The following is a 23,544-nucleotide window of genomic DNA, read 5'->3' as shown; positions in this document are numbered from 1 at the left end:
CATGCCAGAGGGGGATCCATGGCAAAACTCCCATGGAAAATTGCACAGTTGATGCAGAGTCTGCTTTTAATCCATAAAGGGCAGAAATCACCTAACATTGACACCTGTCCTCAAAGCCCAGCCCTGATACACACTGACACAGAGCAGAATAGAGACTGTTCCCCCTACATAGGGTCACTTGGCAGATATGGATTGACACCTGTCCTCAAAACCCCTGATACACACTGACACAGAGCAAAATAGGGACTGTTCCCCCTACATAGGGTCACTTGGCAGATATGGATTGACACCTGTCCTCAAAACCCCTGATACACACTGACACAGAGCAGAATAGAGACTGTTCCCTGTCCACAGAGACCATGATACACACTGACACAGAGCAGAATAGGGACTGTTCCCCCTACATAGGGTCACTTGGCAGATATGGATTGACACCTGTCCTCAAAACCCCTGATACACACTGACACAGAGCAGAATAGGGACTGTTCCCCCTACATAGGGTCACTTGGCAGATATGGATTGACACCTGTCCTCAAAACCCCTGATACACACTGACACAGAGCAGAATAGAGACTGTTCCCTGTCCACAGAGACCATGATACACACTGACACAGAGCAGAATAGAGACTGTTCACCGTCCACAGAGACCATGATACACACTGACACAGAGCAGAATAGGGACTGTTCCCCCTACATAGGGTCACTTGGCAGATATGGATTGACACCTGTCCTCAAAACCCCTGATACACACTGACACAGAGCAGAATAGACACTGTTCCCTGTCCACAGAGACCATGATACACACTGACACAGAGCAGAATAGAGACTGTTCACCGTCCACAGAGACCATGATACACACTGACACAGAGCAGAATAGGGACTGTTCCCCCTACATAGGGTCACTTGGCAGATATGGATTGACACCTGTCCTCAAAACCCCTGATACACACTGACACAGAGCAGAATAGAGACTGTTCCCTGTCCACAGAGACCATGATACACACTGACACAGAGTGTCCGCGTGAAATAGGGCCGTGAGTAATGACGTCACGGGTAGCCTGCCCATAGTATCGCATAGGGTGGAAGAGCTGATAGGACATCTGAAACGTATTGGGATGGAGATGCTTAATTGTTCTCCAAAATGCTTGACACCACCCCATAGTGAATCTCTGCAAACTTTAATACCATCAGAGGAGGAAGAATGTGGCAGCCCACTGGGATTATTCGAAAAATTTCAAATTGATGATTTTCCAGACCCTGGGGTTGACATTAGTCCAGATTTACATCTTGTGACCCATGAGGATGTTCCAGGCAATACTTGTGAAATAAAGACAGATAATAAAGTGAATGATCCTTCTCCTTGGGACTTGCACCCTGTCGTTGAAGGTGGAGTAGGCAATGGCAAGAGCATGCTGTGGGTAGTCAGTGCAAACACTCTCTTCCCGGTGAATAATGAGGAGACTAACTATGATGACGTTATTTGCGTTGAAAGTAATGATGCCAGAGATCTTTTGAAACCATATGGAAGGAACGAATTGGTTAAAAGAAAGGCAAGAGACCACCTGCATATAGACAAGAATACGCATAAGAGAAAGAAGAGAACAGGTGAAAAAGAGAAGCTGCAGACTGCCTATCTGCAAATAGTTGAGTTATGTCCTGAAGATGTCCGTGTAACCACAGTGCAGACTCTGTTTGATACACTACTGAGGAGAGTCAGAGAAACCCCAGATCTTCACGTATTGGATGAGTCGGTGCGTGGAGTTGCAGAGAACGTAGAACAAGAAATATTTAAACTTTTCCTGTGTACTGACAGCAGATATAAGAATAAATACCGGATCCTCCTTTTCAATTTGAAGGACCCTAAAAATCAGATCCTGTTCCGTTGTGTGGTCCTTGGTGAAATCACCCCACAGTGTTTGGTTCTAATGAGTGCAACGTAAATTGGCAATGTGCACTGGAACAGTTCTGCAGAGCACACGCTGAAGGAAGGACTGACAGAGCCGCTTGAAGACAAGTAACTGCTATTCAATCTATAACAGTGAAAAACAAATTTTGGTTTTAAAAGCACGCTATAGAGACACCAGATATGATTGGCAATGTGCACTGGAACAGTTCTGCAGAGCACACACTGTAGGCCTGAGACACCCGCTTGAAGACAAGTAACTGCTATTCAATCTATAACAGTGAAAAACAAATTTTGGTATTAAAAGCACGCTATAGAGACACCAAATATGATTGGCAATGTGCACTGGAACAGTTCTGCAGAGCACACACTGTAGGCCTGAGACACCCGCTTGAAGACAAGTAACTGCTATTCAATCTATAACAGTGAAAAACAAATTTTGGTTTTAAAAGCACGCTATAGAGACACCAGATATGATTGGCAATGTGCACTGGAACAGTTCTGCAGAGCACACACTGTAGGCCTGAGACACCCGCTTGAAGACAAGTAACTGCTATTCAATCTATAACAGTGAAAAACAAATTTTGGTATTAAAAGCACGCTATAGAGACACCAAATATGATTGGCAATGTGCACTGGAACAGTTCTGCAGAGCACACACTGTAGGCCTGAGACACCCGCTTGAAGACAAGTAACTGCTATTCAATCTATAACAGTGAAAAACAAATTTTGGTTTTAAAAGCACGCTATAGAGACACCAGATATGATTGGCAATGTGCACTGGAACAGTTCTGCAGAGCACACACTGTAGGCCTGAGACACCCGCTTGAAGACAAGTAACTGCTATTCAATCTATAACAGTGAAAAACAAATTTTGGTTTTAAAAGCACGCTATAGAGACACCAAATATGATTGGCAACTGTCAAAGCACGCTGGAACAGGTCTACAGAGCACACGCTGAAGTAGGCCTGACACCCAGACGCTTGCAGACAACTAACTGATCTTCTATTACAGTGAAAAAAAATGATTTCTTTAAAATGTAAAGCTTAACCAATTGTTAAAACAGATATGAGTGGTGGCACTGGGCAAGTAGGCACAGTATCCAATGTGAACCTCACACAGAAGCTGGCAGGCAGGCAACTGCTCTTCTATTACAGTGGAAACTAAATTTTGGTTGTAAAAGCACGCTATAGAGACACAAGATATGAGTGGCAACTGTCAAAGCACGCTGGCACAGGTCTGCAGAGCACACGCTGAAGTAGGCCTGACACCCAGACGCTTGCAGACAACTAACTGCTCTTCTATTACAGTGAAAAAAAAATATTTTAAATGTACAGCTTAACCAATTGTTAAAACAGATATGAGTGGTGGCACTGGGCAAGTAGGCACAGTATCCAATGTGAACCTCACACAGAAGCTGGCAGGCAGGCAACTGCTCTTCTATTACAGTGGAAACAAAATTTTGGTGTTAAAAGCACGCTATAGAGACACCAGATATGAGTGGCAACTGTCAAAGTACGCTGGCAGGGTTGTGCAGGGCACACGCTGAAGGAAGGCCTGACAGAGCCGCTTGAAGGACACTGACTGTCTGCTATTAGCTTACACTGGAAACCTTTTTTCTTTGTAAAAGCACGCTAAAGAGACACCAGATATGATTGGCAACTGTCAAAGCACGCTGGCACAGGTCTGCAGAGCACACGCTGAAGTAGGCCTGACACCCAGACGCTTGCAGACAACTAACTGATCTTCTATTACAGTGAAAAAAAATGATTTCTTTAAAATCTAAAGCTTAAGCTATTGTTAAAACAGATATGAGTGGTGGCACTGACTGTGCAAATGGGCAAGGCATCCAACCTCACACAGAAGCTGGCAGGCAGGCAACTGCTCTTCTATTACAGTGAAAAAAAATTATTTATTTTAAATCTAAAGCTTAACCAATTGTTAAAACAGATATGAGTGGTGGCACTGGGCTAGTGGGCACAGTATCCAATGTGAACCTCACACAGAAGCTGGCAGGCAGGCAACTGCTCTTCTATTACAGTGAAAAAAATTATTTATTTAAAATCTAAAGCTTAACCAATTGTTAAAACAGATATGAGTGGTGGCACTGACTGTGCAAATGGGCAAGGCATCCAACCTGACACAGAAGCTGGCAGGCAGGCAACTGCTCTTCTATTACAGTGAAAAAAAAATATTTATTTTAAATCTAAAGCTTAACCAATTGTTAAAACAGATATGAGTGGTGGCACTGGGCAAGTGGGCACAGTATCCAATGTGAACCTCACACAGAAGCTGGCAGGCAAGCAACTGCTCTTCTATTACAGTGAAAAAAATGTTTTTATTTTAAATGTAAAGCTTAACCTATTGTTAAAACAGATATGAGTGGTGGCACTGGGCAAGTAGGCACAGTATCCAATGTGAACCTCACACAGAAGCTGGCAGGCAGGCACCTGCAATTACATTACACAGGAAAAAAAAAAAAAGCAGCCTGATGTTATAGCCCTAAAAAGGGCTTTTTGGGGTGCTGTCCTTACAGCAGAGATCAGATTAGTCCTTCAGGATTGTAGTGGACACTGAATACCCTAGCCTAGCTATCAATTTCCCTATCTAATCAGCAGCAGCTAAACTTTCCCTCCTGTCACTAAGCATGCATCTTCCGAATGAATCGAAAATGGATGCTGGGAGGGAGGTTGGAGGGTGTGGAAGGGAGGGAGTGCTGCTGATTGGCTGGAATGTGTCTGCTGACCGAGAGGCACAGGGTCAAAGTTTGCCCAATGATGACGAATAGGGGGCGGATCGAACTGCGCATGTGTCCGCCCGCCGCGGCGAACGCGAACACGCTAATTTCGCCGGGAACTGTTCGCCGGCGGACAGTTCGGTACATCACTACCCACAACCAACACTTTACAGTCTAAAGTATATTTACAGAGAATGAAACAGCAATGTCACAGATTAAGACTATGAGAGTGTACAGAAACATTGTTGGGAAGAAGCAATGGATATACTACAACACCGATGGCTAATACTGACACTGCAGATTTGTAAACTACAATAAACAATTACTTTGGTTTAGAACATGCATCTGTAGTGCCAGGGTTAACTCCAATCGCAAAATACTAGAATTTATATAACATTTATTAGTATTCTTCATAGACAAACTAAAGGAAAGGTATATCAGATTTTTTCCACCCACAGTTAACATTTTTGCTACTTCTAGATAGTTTGTGGAATTTATTTAGTAGACTATATTGCAATGCTAAGTGTATAAAGACAAAAAAAAATAGTAATTAAAGTGGATGTAAATTAATTGCATCTCTTTGTGGGTTTTTCTTTCAAACAAAATGTACACGTGCCATGCAGTGATTGCTAGGTCTGATCTCTTAAGAAATATTAAGATATACATGTTCTTCATTCAGCAAAGAAATTGTAGATACTAAGTTGAACAGACGGATCATGTAAATATTTTTCAGCTTCTGCTCTATTGGCAGACATTAGAAAACTGCGAGATGACACTGAGCTAATTGTGCAGAAATGCCCAGAGGAACTAAAGTTATTACACGCTGACCTCACAAAGAGGAAAGTATAATAGATACACTCATGGGGGGGGGGGGGGGTTTAGAGAGAATATGGATCAAGAAACCAGGATATACCAACAAAATAAAGGGGGGAAAAGATAGAATGCTAGAAATGTCATATTAAGGAAGATAGGCAAATAGCTGGAAGAGATAATACCAATGGGTGGAGGTATGATGGGCAAAGCTGAAGTGGTGGGTGGAACTTGTGGAGAAGGTGTGGTCATTTCTCTGGGTACCACTTTATAAACATATGCAGTTTCCATGGAAACCCGATCAGTTTCCACAGCAACAGAAAGAAGCAGAAACATAAAGGATGGAACACATGGGGGAGGGTGGGAGTTAGGGAAATTTGACACACGCACACACACACATACATTGTCATATAAGATCCTAGCTGTCATTGTAACACGTAAGACTGGACATTTAAACACATGTATGTTAATTCACACATAACATGGATAAAGAGTTTCAAAATGGGATATAAGGTTGAGTGGCAAGGGCTACAAGATGAACAATAGATACATCTGTGTGAGGCATGCAGTGTGAACACAATGTAACATAATCACATAGCAAACACAATAAAGAGAGGGCAGTGCTGACTGACACCACATAAACCATGAAGCAACTACACACGGGACTGTATAACAAGTCTGCGAAACAATATTGACAATGAAATATATATATTCTAAACAATATGAATGTGACACATCCGTGCACACACAAATATTCACTGAAAATAATACTAACATGTACACAAAAATACACTTTGAAAAAACCATTCATTCCATTACAGTCTGCTTCTAGCTCAGTACTTTATGCATACCGTATAGAGACATTCACTGGGCAGTGCATACACTTCGACCATTTCAAACTGTCTCTGGGCTCTTTTTCATGCACATTCTTTTACATCCTAAAATTGACATATTATGATAATGCTGAACACAATGCACAGATATGTGAGGCAAGATTTTTGTTTCAAACACATAATTTTCTGCAAGTATTCACATAGATATACTATTGAACACTTACAGATGCACATCACTGTTTATTTACAGTAGCTGTGTCGCACAGAAAACTATGTTAAACTGAATCTGTTTCACAAACCAAAGGAAGGTCATACATAATATGTCACACACCGTGAGTAAAGCGCGAAAACAGCTGTGATTCAGGCAGTGAAGTGAATAGATGCACACCTGAGACCTGTATTTACACAGACACACACAAACACACACACACACACACACATATGTAAAATGTATATATGTGTGTGTTTATCTATCTATCATCTATCTATCTATCGTGTGTGTATATACACATATATATATATTCATATATATATATATATATATACATATATATATGTGTGTGTGTGTGTGTATATCGAATATTTGAAATGACTAGGTTCCTCTGTTTCAATTATTAGGCCTGTTTAGGGTATTTTTTCCACCCAAGTTTCCCTTCTTTGCCTCTCTTGCACAAGGCATTTTCACCTTTATCTCAGCTAGGACATGTCCCATCTTAACCTACTGCCCCTGGCTGCTTTATATCCTCCTTAAATTGCAATATTATGTCACTGTGCCTTCCCATTTTGCCACTGGTTATGTATTTGTCACACACTCCCTCCCTTCTTTTTACATCCTTAATTAGGGTGTTCCCCATTATTGCATTTTGTCAGGAAATAGCATCTGGTAATGTATCAGTAACAACCACCACCCCAACTGTCCCTTGTTGAAATGTATCCCTCTTGTTACCCTTGGGGCATTAAGACTCACGTGCCAAATGATGAAAAATATGAGAGAAGCACAGAGAACCAGAGTCAGCATGTAACAGAACGCAGCAAAGGTGAACGCCATCACTGGAAGAGAGAAGGCAAAGATATAGACTGTTCTGGGTGACTGGTCCTTGGGTGCGATGATAGAGACCCTCCAAGTGAGAATGTCGAATGGCTCCACTACTTAACTCGAGTTTGCCAAGATACAGTCCAAATTAAGTTCCTGGAGAGAATCCCAATGTTTAGCGAGTATTGGTTACAAGTCTGATGAGTATGAATTCTGAGATTTCTGGGGGAGCACTCAGACTGTGCAGATAAACAGTTCCAAAAGGGTATCCAGTGAGTAGATAATTTTCTTCAAACAAGTTGTGGGACCACTCTGTGAGAGTTCCAGAAAATAAAAATGCACTTAAAGTGTGCTAAGAGTAGTGAAACAGGTGAGGGAGCGGAGTGTAGAAGAGTGAGAGTATTTCTTGAGAGAGTTGAAAAATGCTAGTGCTAAATGTCTTTGTGTTATAAAATAAAACGAGAAAGAGCTCGGACACCGTCACAAATATTACCTTGATCAATTTGAGACTGCGATATGTCCTACCAGACTGTGCCCCAGGGTTAGACTACCTTTACACAATCCATCACAAAACAGCATCCCTTCTTTTCCATGGGTGTCTCATTGTGTGAGGGTTGGTTCAGAGACCACTCTGTAGGAGTGTGTGTGTGTATCAATACATTTCCATGTGTGCATATTTGGGTCTCATCTCAATTTCTCTATATCCTCATCTATAAGGCTCGATGCTATGTGCACCTCCTGCTCTGAGTGTCTTTTCCCCTTTTACTGTTCGTACCTATTCTTTGCCTTTGGCACTCGATTTCACTACCTCCTTCTGTATCTCCCTTTTATCCCTGTGTGTCTCCTATATTTTCCTTGTTTCTCCTCCTTTCTTTATATGTATCCTTATGTGCTGCTCTATACGATGGAAACTATGCAAAATCACAGATGACACCCACACATCAGTGGCGCTCTGATCATCAGCCCCTCTTTCTCTCCCTCTCTGTAAATTCTCTCCTTTACCTTGTACTCCTCTTGCTTCATATGAATCTCCCTCCCTCTCAAGTTCATTCTCTCCCTCCCTCTGTCACACCTCCTCCCTTGTTCTCTAATTCCTAATCTCTTTCTTTAGTCTTACTATTCCATAATGTTGCAATTTATTGTCTTCATTTGTGGATGTGGTCGCTTTTAATTTACTTTTTTAAAATTAATCTTCTATATCTTTTAATGCCTCTGCATTTACATGTTATTCGTGAGGAATAAAACCACTCTTTGTCTCTTCTAAATCTTGTTTCTTTTTTGCTTTTTACTAGATCTCTCTATTACTCTGTTTTATTTAATTTTTAATTTTAGCATTTGTCTTTCATTATTATGCTGTTTTACAGTATCTTCTATCTCTCAGATGTCTCTTCAGTACTGGGTATCACAGCCCAAACTAATGATAACTGCCATTGATTTTACTGAATGTATCTAAGTGTGGCAATAGAATAGTAGTATAAAATTAGTTGGTGAAAGGGAATCATCATAGAGTGATAGTGACACCCAGTGTCAATAATGATGTACTACATCTGACATTGACAAAATGCGTGACACAGATCACTCGAGAGTGACGTATTTTTTATCTACGTGGTATCACATACGGAATGGAGTCAGTGCTTTGTGCTCCAGGTACTTCATGCGCTTCCTGACCATGACAAAGACAAAATGGAGCTTACATCTATTAGTTCTCATTAAAAGTGATTAATAAGCTGAAAGTAACTTTTAACATGTGGTTATAGGGACAAACATACTATTTTTAAGAGACTCTGCTCTTCCAGATTTAAAGAATGTAAAGAATCACATGCAGCTCACCCCACCCTCAATTTAAGAGAATTATACACATAATCATATGCAGACACCCTCTCACACAATTACTCTCAGACAACCCCATACATTAACTTAGTATCTAAAATCACACTCAGGCAACCATCACACTCAGCCAAACCTCATGCACAATCACATACAGCTACCACACACATTGCTCTTGCGTAGGGAGAGCGATGAGGGGAAATAAGGGCAAATTTTCAGTGTTTGTGTGTCAGTGTGTATGTGAATCAGAAGCAAGTGGTGTACTTGCCACAGAAACCTAAAGTGATAGTGTGTGCATTGGTCAGTGTTTGTATGTGTATGGATCAGTGAGTATGTATATGTATGGGTCTCTGTGTGCTAGTTGGTGTGAGTCAGTGAATGTTTGTGAATAGGTCAGTGTTTGTGTGTCAGTGTGGGTGAAGTTTAGAAGCAGGTGGGTGGGCTTTGTGTGTCATGGACATGGCCGCCATTATGGTGTGACAACCATGATGGTTGTCATAGGCCAAGCGATTCAGGTTGGCGGAGGCACCCAGGCTTCACATTCCCATTGTGCTATATATGTGCCCTTGCACAGGGCTGGAATTACCGCCGGTGCTGGTGATATGGCTGCACTGGCGCCTGCACACTGACTGGCACGTTGGTTGGCCCATGCACTTACGGTCTCCAGATTGTCATATGTCTTCAGGGCCCGGTCTTGCGCTTTGGCTTTCTAATTGCTCGACCGGGCCCCTTTAAAGATGGCATTGCTGGGAGGAAGGGAGTCACTTCTTCCTAGTTAACTCGTGTAGGAGGGAGTAAGCACAGGAGGAGGGAAGAGCTAATCTCTGACTCACATCAGTCCCAGACAGCAGAGGCCACCATACTGCACCCAAAAGCTAAGAATCAGGAAGGTGGCTAAAAAAAATTACCAACATGTGTGTGTCAGTGTGCCTGTGTGTGTATCTGTATGTCAGTGATAGCTCAGTGTTTGTATGTGTATGCGTATCTGTCAGTAGTGATGTCCCGAACGGTTCGCTGGCGAATAGTTCCTGGCGAACATCGCATGTTCGCGTTCGCTGCGGACAGCGAACATATACGATGTTCGGTCCGCCCCCTATTCGTCATCATTGAGTAAACTTTGACCCTGTACCTCACAGTCAGCAGACACCTTCCAGCCAATCAGCAGTAGACCCTCCCTCCCAGACCCTCCCACCTCCTAGACAGCATTTTAGATTAATTCTGAAGCTGCATTCTTTTTTTTTTCTTTGTATTATTTTTTTTTCTGTGTTTGTGTTTATTATACATTATCCTCCATATCCAGTAACCTGTGTTTATAATACATTATCCCCCCATAGTCAGTAACCTGTGTTTATTATACATTATCCTCCCATATCCAGTAACCTGTGTTTATTATACATTATCCTCCCCATAGCCAGTAACCTGTGTTTATTATACATTATCCTCCCATAGCCAGTAACCTGTGTTTATTAAACATTATCCTCCCATAGCCAGTAACCTGTGTTTATTATACAGTATCCCCCCATAGCCAGTAACCTGTGCTTATTATACATTATCTCCCCCATAGCCAGTAACCTGTGTTTATTATACATTATCCCCCCACAACCAGTAACCTGTGTTTATTATACATTATCCCCCCACAACCAGTAACCTGTGCTTATTATACATTATCCCTCCCATAGCCAGTAACCTGTGTTTATTATACATTATCCCCCCATAGCCAGTAACCTGTGTTTATTATACATTATCCTCCCATAGCCAGTAACCTGTGCTTATTATACATTATCCTCCCATAGCCAGTAACCTGTGTTTATTATACATTATACCTCCCATAGCCAGTAACCTGTGTTTATCATACATTATCCCCCCATAGCCAGTAACCTGTGTTTATTATACATTATCTTCCCATAGCCAGTAACCTGTGTTTATTATACATTATACCTCCCATAGCCAGTAACCTGTGTTTATTATACATTATCCCCCCATAGCCAGTAACCTGTGTTTATTATACATTATACCTCCCATAGCCAGTAACCTGTGTTTATTATACATTATCCCCCCATAGCCAGTAACCTGTGTTTATTATACATTATCCCCCCATAGCCAGTAACCTGTGTTTATTATACATTATCCTCCCATAGCCAGTAACCTGTGCTTATTATACATTATCCTCCCATAGCCAGTAACCTGTGTTTATTATACATTATACCTCCCATAGCCAGTAACCTGTGTTTATCATACATTATCCCCCCATAGCAAGTAACCTGTGTTTATTATACATTATCCCTCCCATTGCCAGTAACCTGTGTTTATTATACATTATCCTCCCATAGCCAGTAACCTGTGTTTATTATACATTATCCTCCCATAGCCAGTAACCTGTGTTTATTATACATTATCCCTCCCATAGCCAGTAACCTGTGTTTATTATACATTATCCCCCTCATAGCCAGTAACATGTGTTTATTATACATTATCCTCCTATAGGCAGTAACCTGTGTATATTATACATTATCCCCCAATAGCCAGTAACCTGTGCTTATTATACATTACCCTCCCATAGCCAGTAACCTGTGTTTATTATACATTACCCCCCTCCCCCCCCATAGCCAGTAACCTGTGTTTATTATACATTATCCCCCATAGTCATTTATCGTTGGACCTAGGCAGCATGATGTGACCAGAGAGTGAGTGAGTGAATAATATAATATATATGTTCAGAAACATATTAGTAATATATGTAAATCGGGTTCATGCAAAGAGGGTGAAAAGGTATTAAAGAAAAACACACTTATTGCATCAAATTTACAAAGCCAAACTTTTAAAAGCTTTCCTCATTTTTTTCTTGGGATGAGGAGTATATCGGTTGTAGACTGAGGATTTCCATCGGCCCAATCTTTTAATAATATGCACTGGAGTGTCAGTGTTGAAGGAGACCGAAGCTGCCCCTATTCTAAATGAAAGACCCGAGACATGGATACAACCCAATCTTAGGAGTAGTGTTCTGATGTAGAAGATGAATTTAGCCGTAGTCAGAGGGATTCAGTGAGAGTAGTGGTGAAATGTGTGTGGCATGACTGAGTGTGGGTAAGTAAGAGTCAAGTATTTTAACTGGGCACTAGTTCCAGGTGGGATAAAGTGGTATAGCGGATGGATGAGTAGTTTGGTTCGTTTTAGAGGTTTGTAGAGAAAGTATATAGTGATCATGATTTTTAGCGATATCCAATATTTTTAAGGTGGTCTCAAACAAACATAAAATGCTATATAAAATTTGTGGGAATATTGAATAGTCGTGTACAGTAAATCAGAGAGGGCTCAGAATATCGAACCATCGATCGGTATCCAACCTTGTGCAAATGGGGAGTTTGCGGTTGTGCAAATGGACTGTTTGCGGTTGTTTGTGGTGCGTTAAACGGGGAGTTTGGTCTGTCACTGTAAAGCGGGCGTAACCCTTAAGCTACCTGATCGATACAACATCCTACCTGATGTTTTAAAACACGTTATTCCAAACAATTTAGGAATGTTAGGTGATTTATGCCCTTTATGGATTAAAACCAGACTCTGCATCAACTATGTAATTTTCCATGGGAGTTTTGCCATGGATCCCCCTCTGGCATGCCACAGTCCAGGTGTTAGTCCCCTTGAAACAACTTTTCCATCACTATTGTGGCCAGAAAGAGTCCCTGTGGGTTTTAAAATTTGCCTGCCTATTGAAGTCTATGGCGGTTCGCCCGTTCGCAAACATTTGTGGAAGTTCGCGTTCGCGAACAGAAAATGTTATGTTCGCGACATCACTATCTGTCAGTATCTGTCAGTGTGTGTAACTATGTATGGGTATAGATGGGTAATACTTCCACTTCAATTCCAGGGTAGTTGGACAAAAAATTAACAAAGTGCAAGTGGATAGGCTGCTTTGTCAACCACCACGGATATGATTGTGCCACCCCCTCACTGCAAGGTAAGATCAGGGAAAGGGGAATATTCCTTTTTTTTGAGACAGTTATTAAAGTAAAAATTGTAAACAGAGGCAAATGAAAAGTGCAAAAATAATTATTTATAACTCACATATAAGTTAAAAACAGCAAATAAAGCAGTCCTACGTGTTTCTTCACCTCCTGGGATTTCCTCAGGGACAGATGAGGCTGTATGTTAGGCATGTGCATGGGAAAAAATTTTGGTTCGGCATTCCGAAATTCGTGACTTTGGCAATTCGTCCAGTGACGGATTAACATAGGGGCTGATGGAGCTGCAGCTCCAGGCCCAGGCCCATGGAATAGGCCCATTGATTTAAAAAAAAAAAAATCCTTTTTTTTTTCACACACACACTACTCTTAGGGATTCCACCTTTCTTTTATTTTATTGGCACAGCCAGAATTTGAGGCTGCCTGGCTGGTGCCAATATTGCAGTGATACTGGCAATACAAATGCTGGTATTTTTCTCAGTATAAACAAGAGATTACTCTGCAATACCAGCACTGGCCAGTAGGGGTCGCTGTATGTGGAGACAGGCAGGGATAGGAAGTTCCAGCATATCCCTCCCTGCCTATCTCTACTCACTGATCTGCAGGGGTGCAGCTACAGAGAGTCCAGACAGCAACACCCACCCTGCAGAGACAGCCTACAGCTCAGCAAAGTAAGGAATGGGGGGAAAGACTGCAAGGAGACATACACTGAGGCACTAAGGGACACTGGGAGACATTATGGCAGACACTGAGACACTAAGGGACATTGGGAGACATTATGACACAGACACATGGGGACACAGTGTCCCTAGTCTCCCAGTGATCCCTAGTCTCCCAGTGCCCCCAGTCTGCCAGTGTCTCACTGTCCCCATGTCTCCTAGTGCCTCCATGTCTCCCAATGCCTCAATGTCTCCAAGCTAGTGTCCCTGGTGTCTCAGGGCCTCCTAGTCTCCCAGTGCCCCCAGTCTGCCAGTGTCTCACTGTTCCCATGTCTCCTAGTGCCTCCATGTCTCTCAGTGCCTCAAGTGTCACAATGTCCCCATGTCTCCAAGCTAGTGTCCCTAGTGTCTTTGGCCCTGGTGTCTCAGTGTTCCCATGTCTCCCAGTGCCCCATTTCTCAATGTCCCCATGTCCCCCAGCCAGTGTCTCTAGTGTCTGTGTCCCCCATGTCTTCAAGTGTCCCCTATTTTCCCAGTGTCCCCATGTGTCCCAGCCAGAGTCCCCTAGTCTCCCAGTGTCACTGGTGTCTCCATGTCCCTAGGTCTCCCCGTGTCCCCAGGTCTCCCCTTCTTCCTAGTGTCCTAGTGACATGGGGACCATGGGATACATGGGGACAAAGGGAGACATGGGGCATTGAGACACTGTGATACATAGGATCACTGGGAGACCTGGGGACACGACACTGGGAGACATGGGGCACTGAGACACTGATACATAGGAACACTGAGACCTGGAGTAATCGACACATGGGGGCACTGATTCATGAAGGCAATTGGAGACATGGGGGCACTGGGAGGAATCCATCTTTACAGCAGAATCAAACAAAGTAGTTTTTTGGTGATTTTACAGCATTTTCTCTTATGTCACTCCTTGTGATTTACATCATGTGATGTCACCCATACATATTTAATTATGAAAATTAGTAAGGCCGGTATGTTTTTCCAAGAAAGGTGGCAACCCTAACTACTTTTCACATACTCTTACTTAAGTATGGAAACTTAAGAGGGATGTATGGGAACAAAACTTGTGTGGACTGGCTGACAATGAATATAGTTAAAGGGACACTATAGTCACCAGAACAACTGCAGCTTATTGAATTTGTTCTGGTAAGAAGAATCATTACCGTCTGGCTTTTTGCTGTAAACACTGTCTTTTCAGAGAAAATGCAGTCTTTACATTACAGCCTAGTGATAACTGGCCACTCCTCAGATGGCTGTTAGAGATCCTTCCTGGGTCATGGCTGCCTAAAATGCATCCAAACATTCGGTGTCTCCTCCCTCTGCATGCAGACACTGAACTTTCCTCAAAGAGATTCATTGATTCAATTCATCTCTCTTAGGAGATGCTGATTGGCCAGGGCTGTGTTTGAATCATGCTGGCTCTGACCTGCCTCTTTGTCAGTCAGCCAATCCTATGGGGAAGCACTGTGATTGGATCAGGCCACCACTTCTAATGATGTCAGCAGACTGCTTTTTTCTGAGGCAAACAGCATGCAGAGTTACAGCTTCAGGCTTGAATATAGTAAGATTTTGCTATATTTATTGAGGCATGAAAGGCCCAGGGGGGCTAGATGGTGGTGTTAACACTATAGGGTCATGAATTCATGTTTGTGTTCGTGACCCTATAGTGATCCTTTAAGGTAATGCTGACTTTGGTCTCTCTAACACTATGGCATGTTCCCTTTCTTCTGCACTCACTACATACAGCTTTTCTCTGTCCCAGACTATATACCAGGAGCTTCTGCCTGCTAGTAAGAAGGTAAGGAGACAAGTGGACCAGCGAGTGCTAGGGGACAGTCCTTAGAAAGCTTTGAGCGAGTGCATCATTAGATGCATTGATGCCAAGCTCAGGGTGCTGTCTGCATAGTATGCCCTTAGTTGGCCAGCTGCATGATTGGCAGGCAGCCTGACATGCATTCAGGCCTGACTGGCCTTCTAATTCTTAGGGCAGACATGTCCTCTTTTTGGGCATGTTCGCCCCTTTTGGCAGGTTACGTGATTTGTGTCAGTGGCACACCCTTTTACCATGCCCATTGACTTCCTGCTTGACTGGACACTGCTGTTAGGGGTTATGGATTTACTTTAAAAAAATACATAAAAGCGCATCTTATAACTACATTAAAGCCAAAGGCTTTAGAAACACTAGAGAATATCTTTGCTACACATTTAAATAATAACATATTCAAAAAAAGCTCATTGTTTTTTTAAAACCATGGAAAAAGAAAAAAAAGCGATATCGCAAACCGCTTGGTCTAAAGATCTAGGAAAAACCGATAGATACTATTGTATGGGGGAAAATTTAAATACAGGCTGGGAAAATTACACACTGTTTAAATATCCAAGAATTACATTATAAAATATTGCATAGATGGCATCTTGTCCTCACTAAAATGCATGAAATAGATTCTAATCATTCCACTCTATCCTGTAGATGTGGAATAAGTGAAGGATCATTTGTTCATATCTGGTGGTCTTGTAGACTTGTTAATAATACTCTAACCTCTTTCAAATAATCTCAGATATTTTAAAGCTGAAAATTAAGGTATCGCCAGAAAAAGCCATTTTAGATCTAAACTTTACATTAATAAAAATGGCAAATTCTTGCTTATTCAGTTTTTCATGACTATGATATTGGTTATTTCAAGAATGTGGAAGAAAAAACAAGAAATCCTTCTGATAGCATTAGTGAATCAAATAAATTCTCAGTGTCTGATAGAAAAAGCTTATTTTGCAGCTTTTCAAAGATTTGGTTCATATAAAAAAAATATGGGATCCTTGGCTTAGTTCTTTCCCCGTTAGGATTAATGTTTAATTCTTTATCTTTTCAGATTTTTTAACATAAAGTGAGGGGACCCATACTTGGTCGCGCAGGTTTTGTCTTTGTTTTTGTCTTTTGTAGGAATATTGCTTCATATGTAAGACATAATCGAATATATTTCGATAAATCACAGATGGAAAAAAGGTTTATGGTCCTTACCGATTAATTATGCATTTCTGTTGTGTGGTTGGATGACTTTGATATCGAACTTTGTATGTGAAAATTTAATAAAGAACAATTTAAAAAAAACTAAAAAAGGAGTCCCCTTATTTGAACAGGTACTATTCGACACCCATGATCGTCGGAATGGAACCTACCTGCTACCTGGCTTAGTGTGTCCACTATTAGCTCTGCATGCCTTTGGTGAAAGAGGATCGTACATGGTTTCGGCCGACTGTACTAGACCTCTCCTGCTTGAGGAAATCGACAGTGCACCTGAATTTGACACTACAGAAGTTTTTGTTTGATTGGGCCTTGACCCTATATAGACTTCGAGAGGGACCTTACGGCTACGTAGGATAAGCTGCTGGTTCTACTGAGTCAGCTGGCTTAAATACTATACTTCTCTGCACTGACCCTCTCCTGAGACATGCACCTAGATTTAAGTGCTAGTCGTGAATAGGCCCAACCCTTGATCTGTGTGTTGGGCAAGACTAATGCTGCACTGTGTGCTGAATGGCCTAAGGCAGCGCTATATGGGATCAACACCAAACTTCCATAGAATGGTAACACAGTCTCCTCATGGACACAGAGACTTGATCCCTCTTCGCCAAGGCACGGTTAAATACGCACTGGCCAAAAAGTTTCTTCAGTAACATATTTCGTGTCAAGAATAAGAAGGGGAGGGGTTTACTGACTGGTCAGCAACACTTGCCAGCTGCAACACTTGCCTAGGCTACTTCGTATACCGACATTTCATGATGGACGGAATTCACCATTTGAAGGTCCTCCTCTCGCTAAAGACTAGTTCACCTGGCTGGACCTAATTGACACATATCTGTCGGGTTCCACCACCCTGGAGAGTCATTTCTTCCCTTGATTTGTTTTGGGGGGATCGGGTGTGAACATGCCCTTCAGCCTCAACTCGGCTCTGTGGTGTTTCATGAAGATGCTGAAACTGATTATGGTGCAACTTCAGTCCAAAGATATCCTGTGCCTTTTCCACCTGTTCGATTTACTAATGTTCTATGACACAGTACCCAGGTAATGATCTCAGGTGAAATTTGTCGTTCACATTCTGGAATCTGTGGGCTTCATGGTGAACAGACAGTAATCAACACTCGACCACGGGGTGCTCTCTCAGCAGAGGTATGGACGGAACTCCACTGGTGGCGGCTTCACATGGAAGCCTGGAATCGCACAGCGATATTTGGTCCTTCACTGTAATTTATTGTGAACGCCAGCCTCTAGGGCTGGGGAACTCCCTACATTGATTCTCCCACGGGAAGCCTTTGGCTGGACTACGAGATTAATTTGTACATATATTGTCTGGAAGTTATCCTTTGCCAACCACAGTCTAGCTGAAAGGTCTATCCAACTGCTGATTTCTACTTCACATGGACAATTTTCCGCAATTCCATACATCTACCGCCTAGGTGGAAACAGATACCGGGCTTTGTCAGAGGCAACAAAAGACATTTCCAGGTTCTCTCTCTCACGCACTATTACTCTCTGAGCAGAATATCTTCTGGGGATCACCAACCGTACGGTAGGCTAGTTCTCTTGCCACTGGTGGGACTGCATGCAGTGACTGGTGTCTAGACAGTTTGATTTTTCCTCAGGGGCCAATTGCATGGGGATCTATTTGCCTCCAGGACCAAATGACATCCCAATTTACTTCAGTTGGCTCCTGGACTGAGAGGTGTTGGATGCGTTCCTTGCCTTCCCACTGTTCTCCATGCTGACAAGAGTACTCAATTACACTTGCCTCCACAGAGAGTCTCTCCTTCTTATTGCTCTCTTCTGGTAGAGCAGACCGGGGTTTCAGGATCTGTTGGAACTACCTCATGACCTTCCATCATTCTCCATTCTACTGACTGGACCTCGTGTGGAACTACACCCTCTTGTGATAAGGCAGATGCTGGACCTAGTGGTTGGACACTTTCAAGGGATCCTTATTGGTTCACAGGTTTTTGTGATAGACTAAGGTCCTTTTAAAGGACTAATAGGTTCCGGATGCCAGACGATGCAACATCTCTGCTTGGAATTCTTAGAGTAATGGGTGTTTGGAGAGGGGTTAGGATACCTCTACAGCACCTGTTTCTATCATCCTGTGCTATCTGTGCCTTCCCTTCTAGCTTGGTCGTTCCATGGTCTTAGCCTGGTGGGCTTGTGCCCATCCAACTGTGGCTCGGTGTAGTCGGCATGCCCACTCGGCATGAGAATCCTTGTCCATCTTTTTTAAGTCCCAAAATCTCCTGCAGTACGCCTCTGGCATAGTTCCTGATATCCTCATCGGGGACTGCCTGGTAAGCCTCTGCTGCATGGCCCAACAGTTTGACAGCCAAAAGTGGCACTCAATTCATGGAATTGATGTTGTGCAAATTCCAATGTTGTTCAAAGTCCTGGAGAAATCCATCAATACCCTACTCTGTTTCCGAAAAGTTCTTAAAAGCGCCATACGAATTTTGGGCTTACTTTCTAGGATAAGGGGATCCTTCCCTGGATCGTCGGTTGGCCAGTTGTAGTTGGTTCACCTGTTCCTCCCAGGCCATCACCTTTGACATGCACCTCCGACATCATTTAGGCATCGGTCTCTTTGGAGGGGTGCCGAAGGCCAGCCGAATACCCACTTCCCTCTGGAATTCAGTTTCTTTCATAGCGGATAAAGAGGTAGCGCTGCTGGATTGATCACCCTCCATGAGCTCGGCGACAAGGGTAGCTTTTGACTTGTTGCTGGCTACCTTGCCGCTTGCTTCCAGAATTTATTTCAATGTAGTTCGTTTGAAAACAAAGTAATTCGTCTCCATTCACCGTCCATTCTGGAGACTACTATCCACTGAGCCATAGCTTTCTTCCGATACGAGATCTGTATTCCACCGCTGCCAATCAGTTGTAGCAGAGCTGCAATCCTGAGACCGAAGACCTTTTGCTGAAGTCCTCTCGTACTGGAACAAAGTGCTGCATAGTAAATATAGCCCATTTCCCCAGTAACTGGACGACACACATTCCTGGGAGTACAACTGAGGTTTATTAAGCCACACTCAGCTTTTTATGCACAGACCCCCAGCATGGGGTCACCATACAAAAGAAGGCAAATCCCTCCTAGGTGTCCCTGTGTCTGAGAGATATATGAGTCAAAGACTAGTGTAGCGGAGCTCCCTGTACCCCAGCTAGGTACCTCCACCAAAAGGGACTGCTTAATAGCTGGAACAGGGGAACCGATAGGGGAACTAGCTCTCAGTCCTTACAAGGACTTTCCCTGCTGCATCTTCCACCTGCTGCAACAAGCTGGCCCAGGAATTAACCCTCCCCCTGACCCGCCCAGTAACTGGACAACACCTAGTTCTGGAGGTACAACTCTGACAATCTTTATTGAAACACACAGCTTTTATGCACAGACCACCGCAGGGGGTCTCCATTCAGTTCAATACACTTCCCTTAGTCCGAGGCATGAGGGGGCTGGGTTACAGATAGCCATCTCCCGGCATCAGAGATACCAACAGCACATACAGTTACACACATTAAAACATTTCACATACAGGAGGAAAACGCAGGAGCTCCGCGCCCCTGGAAAGACAGGGGTCACACATAAAAAACATACATCACTAGATAGTCCCTGGTCTCAGCTGGGATCCATACAAATAGTGGGGCTATCAGATTTACAGAGCCTGAGAAACCATTGTACAAAGTCTGGTCTCGATGGCATGTAAATTACCGAAAGTAGTTCCAGGGGGTTGCTTGGTTTAGTCTGGCAAATACAAACTTCGCGCCTAAATCAAGCAACAACCAATCAGCTGAAACGTGCAAAACCAATTTGAGCCAATCAGCGCTCAGAGAGGAGAGGGGTTTCGCCCCCCAATAAAGAGAAAGGGCGCAAAACCCCATTTGAAAGGGTGCTCCCTCTGTGATTGGTCACCTGCGCCCCCGCAGCAACCAATCAGCGCACCATTGTGCCGACCCATCAGAAGAATGGCTCAAGCCCAGTTTGAATGGGCACTCCTTCTTCTATTGGTCGGCATGGACTTCATAGGCCTCAGGGCTGGGGCTCGTTCCTCTCTACAGGGCTACCTCCACTTAGGCAGCCCTGGGGAGAGTGCCCTCGGTCAGCTACGAGCCTGGTCTCACAGATCCCGGGTAGGGGAAGAAGTGACCATAGCTCTGTTAGGAGCAAGCAGGGCGATCTCCAACACGGCGACCTGAGACAGTGTGGGCAGGTCCTTTCAGGATACGAATGCCTCCCCTGGTTTGCATTCGGCTATACGAACTAGCGGCCACACAGGGGAGCATTTGTTAATGATTTCACTTGAGGTTTTAGAATGTTCTAATGAGCGTTCTAAATGGGAACTCAGGGTGGTCTCCGTTCAGGAGACGAACGGGTTTCATTCGTATGGGTTCTCCCGCATGGGAAACAGGCAAAATACACAAAATGCATGCAAATACATGGGGAAACATAGAGGGACCACTCAATACAAGGGAAAAACACACAAATAAGCAGTGGGCATGGTACTTAGTGGCGTTGGTCCGCCACACATCTCCACCTTGTCCACCTCTGGCAGCCACAGCATGACTCACACAGGTCAGCTCACTGCTGCCAGGAGGGGACACAGAGTCTTTTAGGGCCATGCCCCCAACGGTACTTGTCCCCGACCAGCCCCTAAAGTCCTGATGTTGTGCCCACCTTGCACCCTGCACCCTCCTGGGTACAAGGTGACTTAAACATAAAGTGTCTTTAGCTCAGGAGGCCATCCATCCAAGGCTCTGGTACACAGGTGTCTCTAAGACCCTAAAAAAACCCACCCAAACAAAGGTGCCCCCGCGTTTTGCTGAGCCGCTAACAACCTCCACCCAAACAAGTGTGCCCCCTGGCCCTTCCTTCACCTGGGTCTCCTTGTTTGCCCGACTGGCCAAGGATGATAGGAGTTGGCTGCTGAGTTGGTTGCGGCTCTGCTTACTGGGGATCGTCGGAGCTGTCCTCTGTGGAGGAGAGCTGGCTGTGTTCTCCCCCTGGATCGCACTCAGCTGCTGGGGGGTGGTACCCTGCTCAGAGGCCTGCGTCCCTGCCCTACTTGCTTCAGGGGCCCTGTCCAATAGTTGAATTCTCCTATGCATGGACAATATATCTGCAGACCAGTACATAAACCGATTGGGCGGAGCCCGGTCACGAGCTCTGACAGAGGCGACGAGGGACATTTACCAATTTTGTCTTCCCAGCAACATTACGATCAAGGCGGAATACCTACTGGGGATCAACAATCTCACAGCAGACTGGTTTTCCCGCCACTGGCGGGACGGCAGTGACAGGTGTCTAGACACCTCAGTATTCTCCATGGTGAGAACTCACAGAGGCCCGTTAATCATAGACCTTTTCGCTTCCAGGACAAACACGCAACTACCCAGATATTACAGCTGGCTCCCGGATCCATAGTGTGAGGCGATCAATGCATTTCTACAACCATGGCCTCTGAGGTGTGCATATGCGTTTCCACCGTTCTCGATGTTAGCGAGGGTACTCCATCGTCTCAGAGTAACCAAGATTTCGATGATACTCATCACGCCGTTGTGGAGAAGTCAGGCGTGGTTCCCGGACTTGTTGGCTCTAGCTCAAGATCACCCTCTACTCCTCCCGTCGTTCCCATTCCTTTTGACAGATCCGAAAGGGGAACCGCATCCACTGATCCTACAGGAGAGTCTGGAATTAGTGGCCGGGAGTCTTTCAGGGGAGCCTGGACTGTTGAGGGACTATCGCAACCAGCTAGAGACCTATTATGGGACTCGTGGGCACTGGGTACACACCGGAGTTACATATCAGCATGGAATTCCTGGAACCGATGGTGTGGGCAGGGATTTCGATCCCTTTACTGCACCTGTCACCATGGTGTTCAATTTTTTATCGTACCTTTTCACGGAAGGACAATCTTAACGGTCCATTAACGTTACACGTTCTGCGATTTCATGTATATGAAAAAAGGGTGCACACAGAAACAGTAAGGTGAAAGTGAGCTCTTACACTTAAGTGAAGGAATCCCTTAACCTTCACAACACAGGACATGCAAAACAAACAAAATATAAGTGGAGCTTCAGTTTACCTTTTAAGACAGTAATATTGTATAACTGGACAAGGTGCTATTACAATAATCTGCAAACAATAAACAAGCAAATCTTAGTGCAGATGGTTTATACAGAAATACGTAGAAGTAAATAATAGATAGGTAACTCACAAACATAGAGCCAATAATACACTTGGCTCTGATGGAAAACGCCTCTGGATCTTCTAAGGGAGATCCCACACCTTCTTTTTGTCTCCTCCTGGTCTCCTCCACTTTAAACCAATTTGGTAGAAATAGAGAATGGCAGCTCCAAGGAAGGTTTAAACAAAAATGTTATTGTATATATAAAAAAAATAATTTTTTATCGATATATAATAATGATTCAAAGATTAATAAAATTAATATCTATATAGAATCAGTCCAAAACGCGTTTCGCCAGTAACTGGCTTCCTCAGTTGGTCTAATGTACCTTGTTGCCTCGTGTTCTTTTATGTGTGTCTTAATTCAAAATTGCCGGCATCTGCTGGTCCGGAAGTCTGTTGTGTGGAACGCACGTGGGATCTGTTGAAACGCACGTTCGGTCATACGTGCGTGCGTCAATCACGTGATTTGACTGGTTGTCTCTCTCTTATTCTTCGTGGAACGCAGCGCGTGCGTTTCACAGTCATCAATTGCAGAGGTCAGCTGTTCTACTTC

At 43.7% G+C, this 23,544-nt stretch overlaps 1 protein-coding gene across 8 annotated transcripts in view; it reads right to left on the bottom strand.

The window, feature by feature from the left end:
• The window catches only part of CNIH2 (cornichon family AMPA receptor auxiliary protein 2), a 163,171-nt gene extending 154,836 nt beyond the window's left edge, over nt 1-8,335 (bottom strand). For all 8 annotated transcript variants that reach the window (XM_063438370.1, XM_063438371.1, XM_063438373.1 and 5 more), the window contains exon 1: nt 7,251-8,335. In XM_063438370.1, coding sequence (XP_063294440.1) covers nt 7,251-7,331 — 81 coding nt within the window. In that variant the 5' untranslated portion in view covers nt 7,332-8,335. The remainder of the gene's footprint in view (nt 1-7,250) is intronic.
• Nucleotides 8,336-23,544: the final 15,209 nt, after the last annotated feature.

The sequence above is a fragment of the Pelobates fuscus genome, chromosome 12, assembly GCF_036172605.1.
Source record: "Pelobates fuscus isolate aPelFus1 chromosome 12, aPelFus1.pri, whole genome shotgun sequence".
Taxonomy (NCBI): domain Eukaryota; kingdom Metazoa; phylum Chordata; class Amphibia; order Anura; family Pelobatidae; genus Pelobates; species Pelobates fuscus.
Note: the sequence above shows the minus strand (reverse complement) of the source record. Positions and strands in the feature narration are given on the sequence as shown.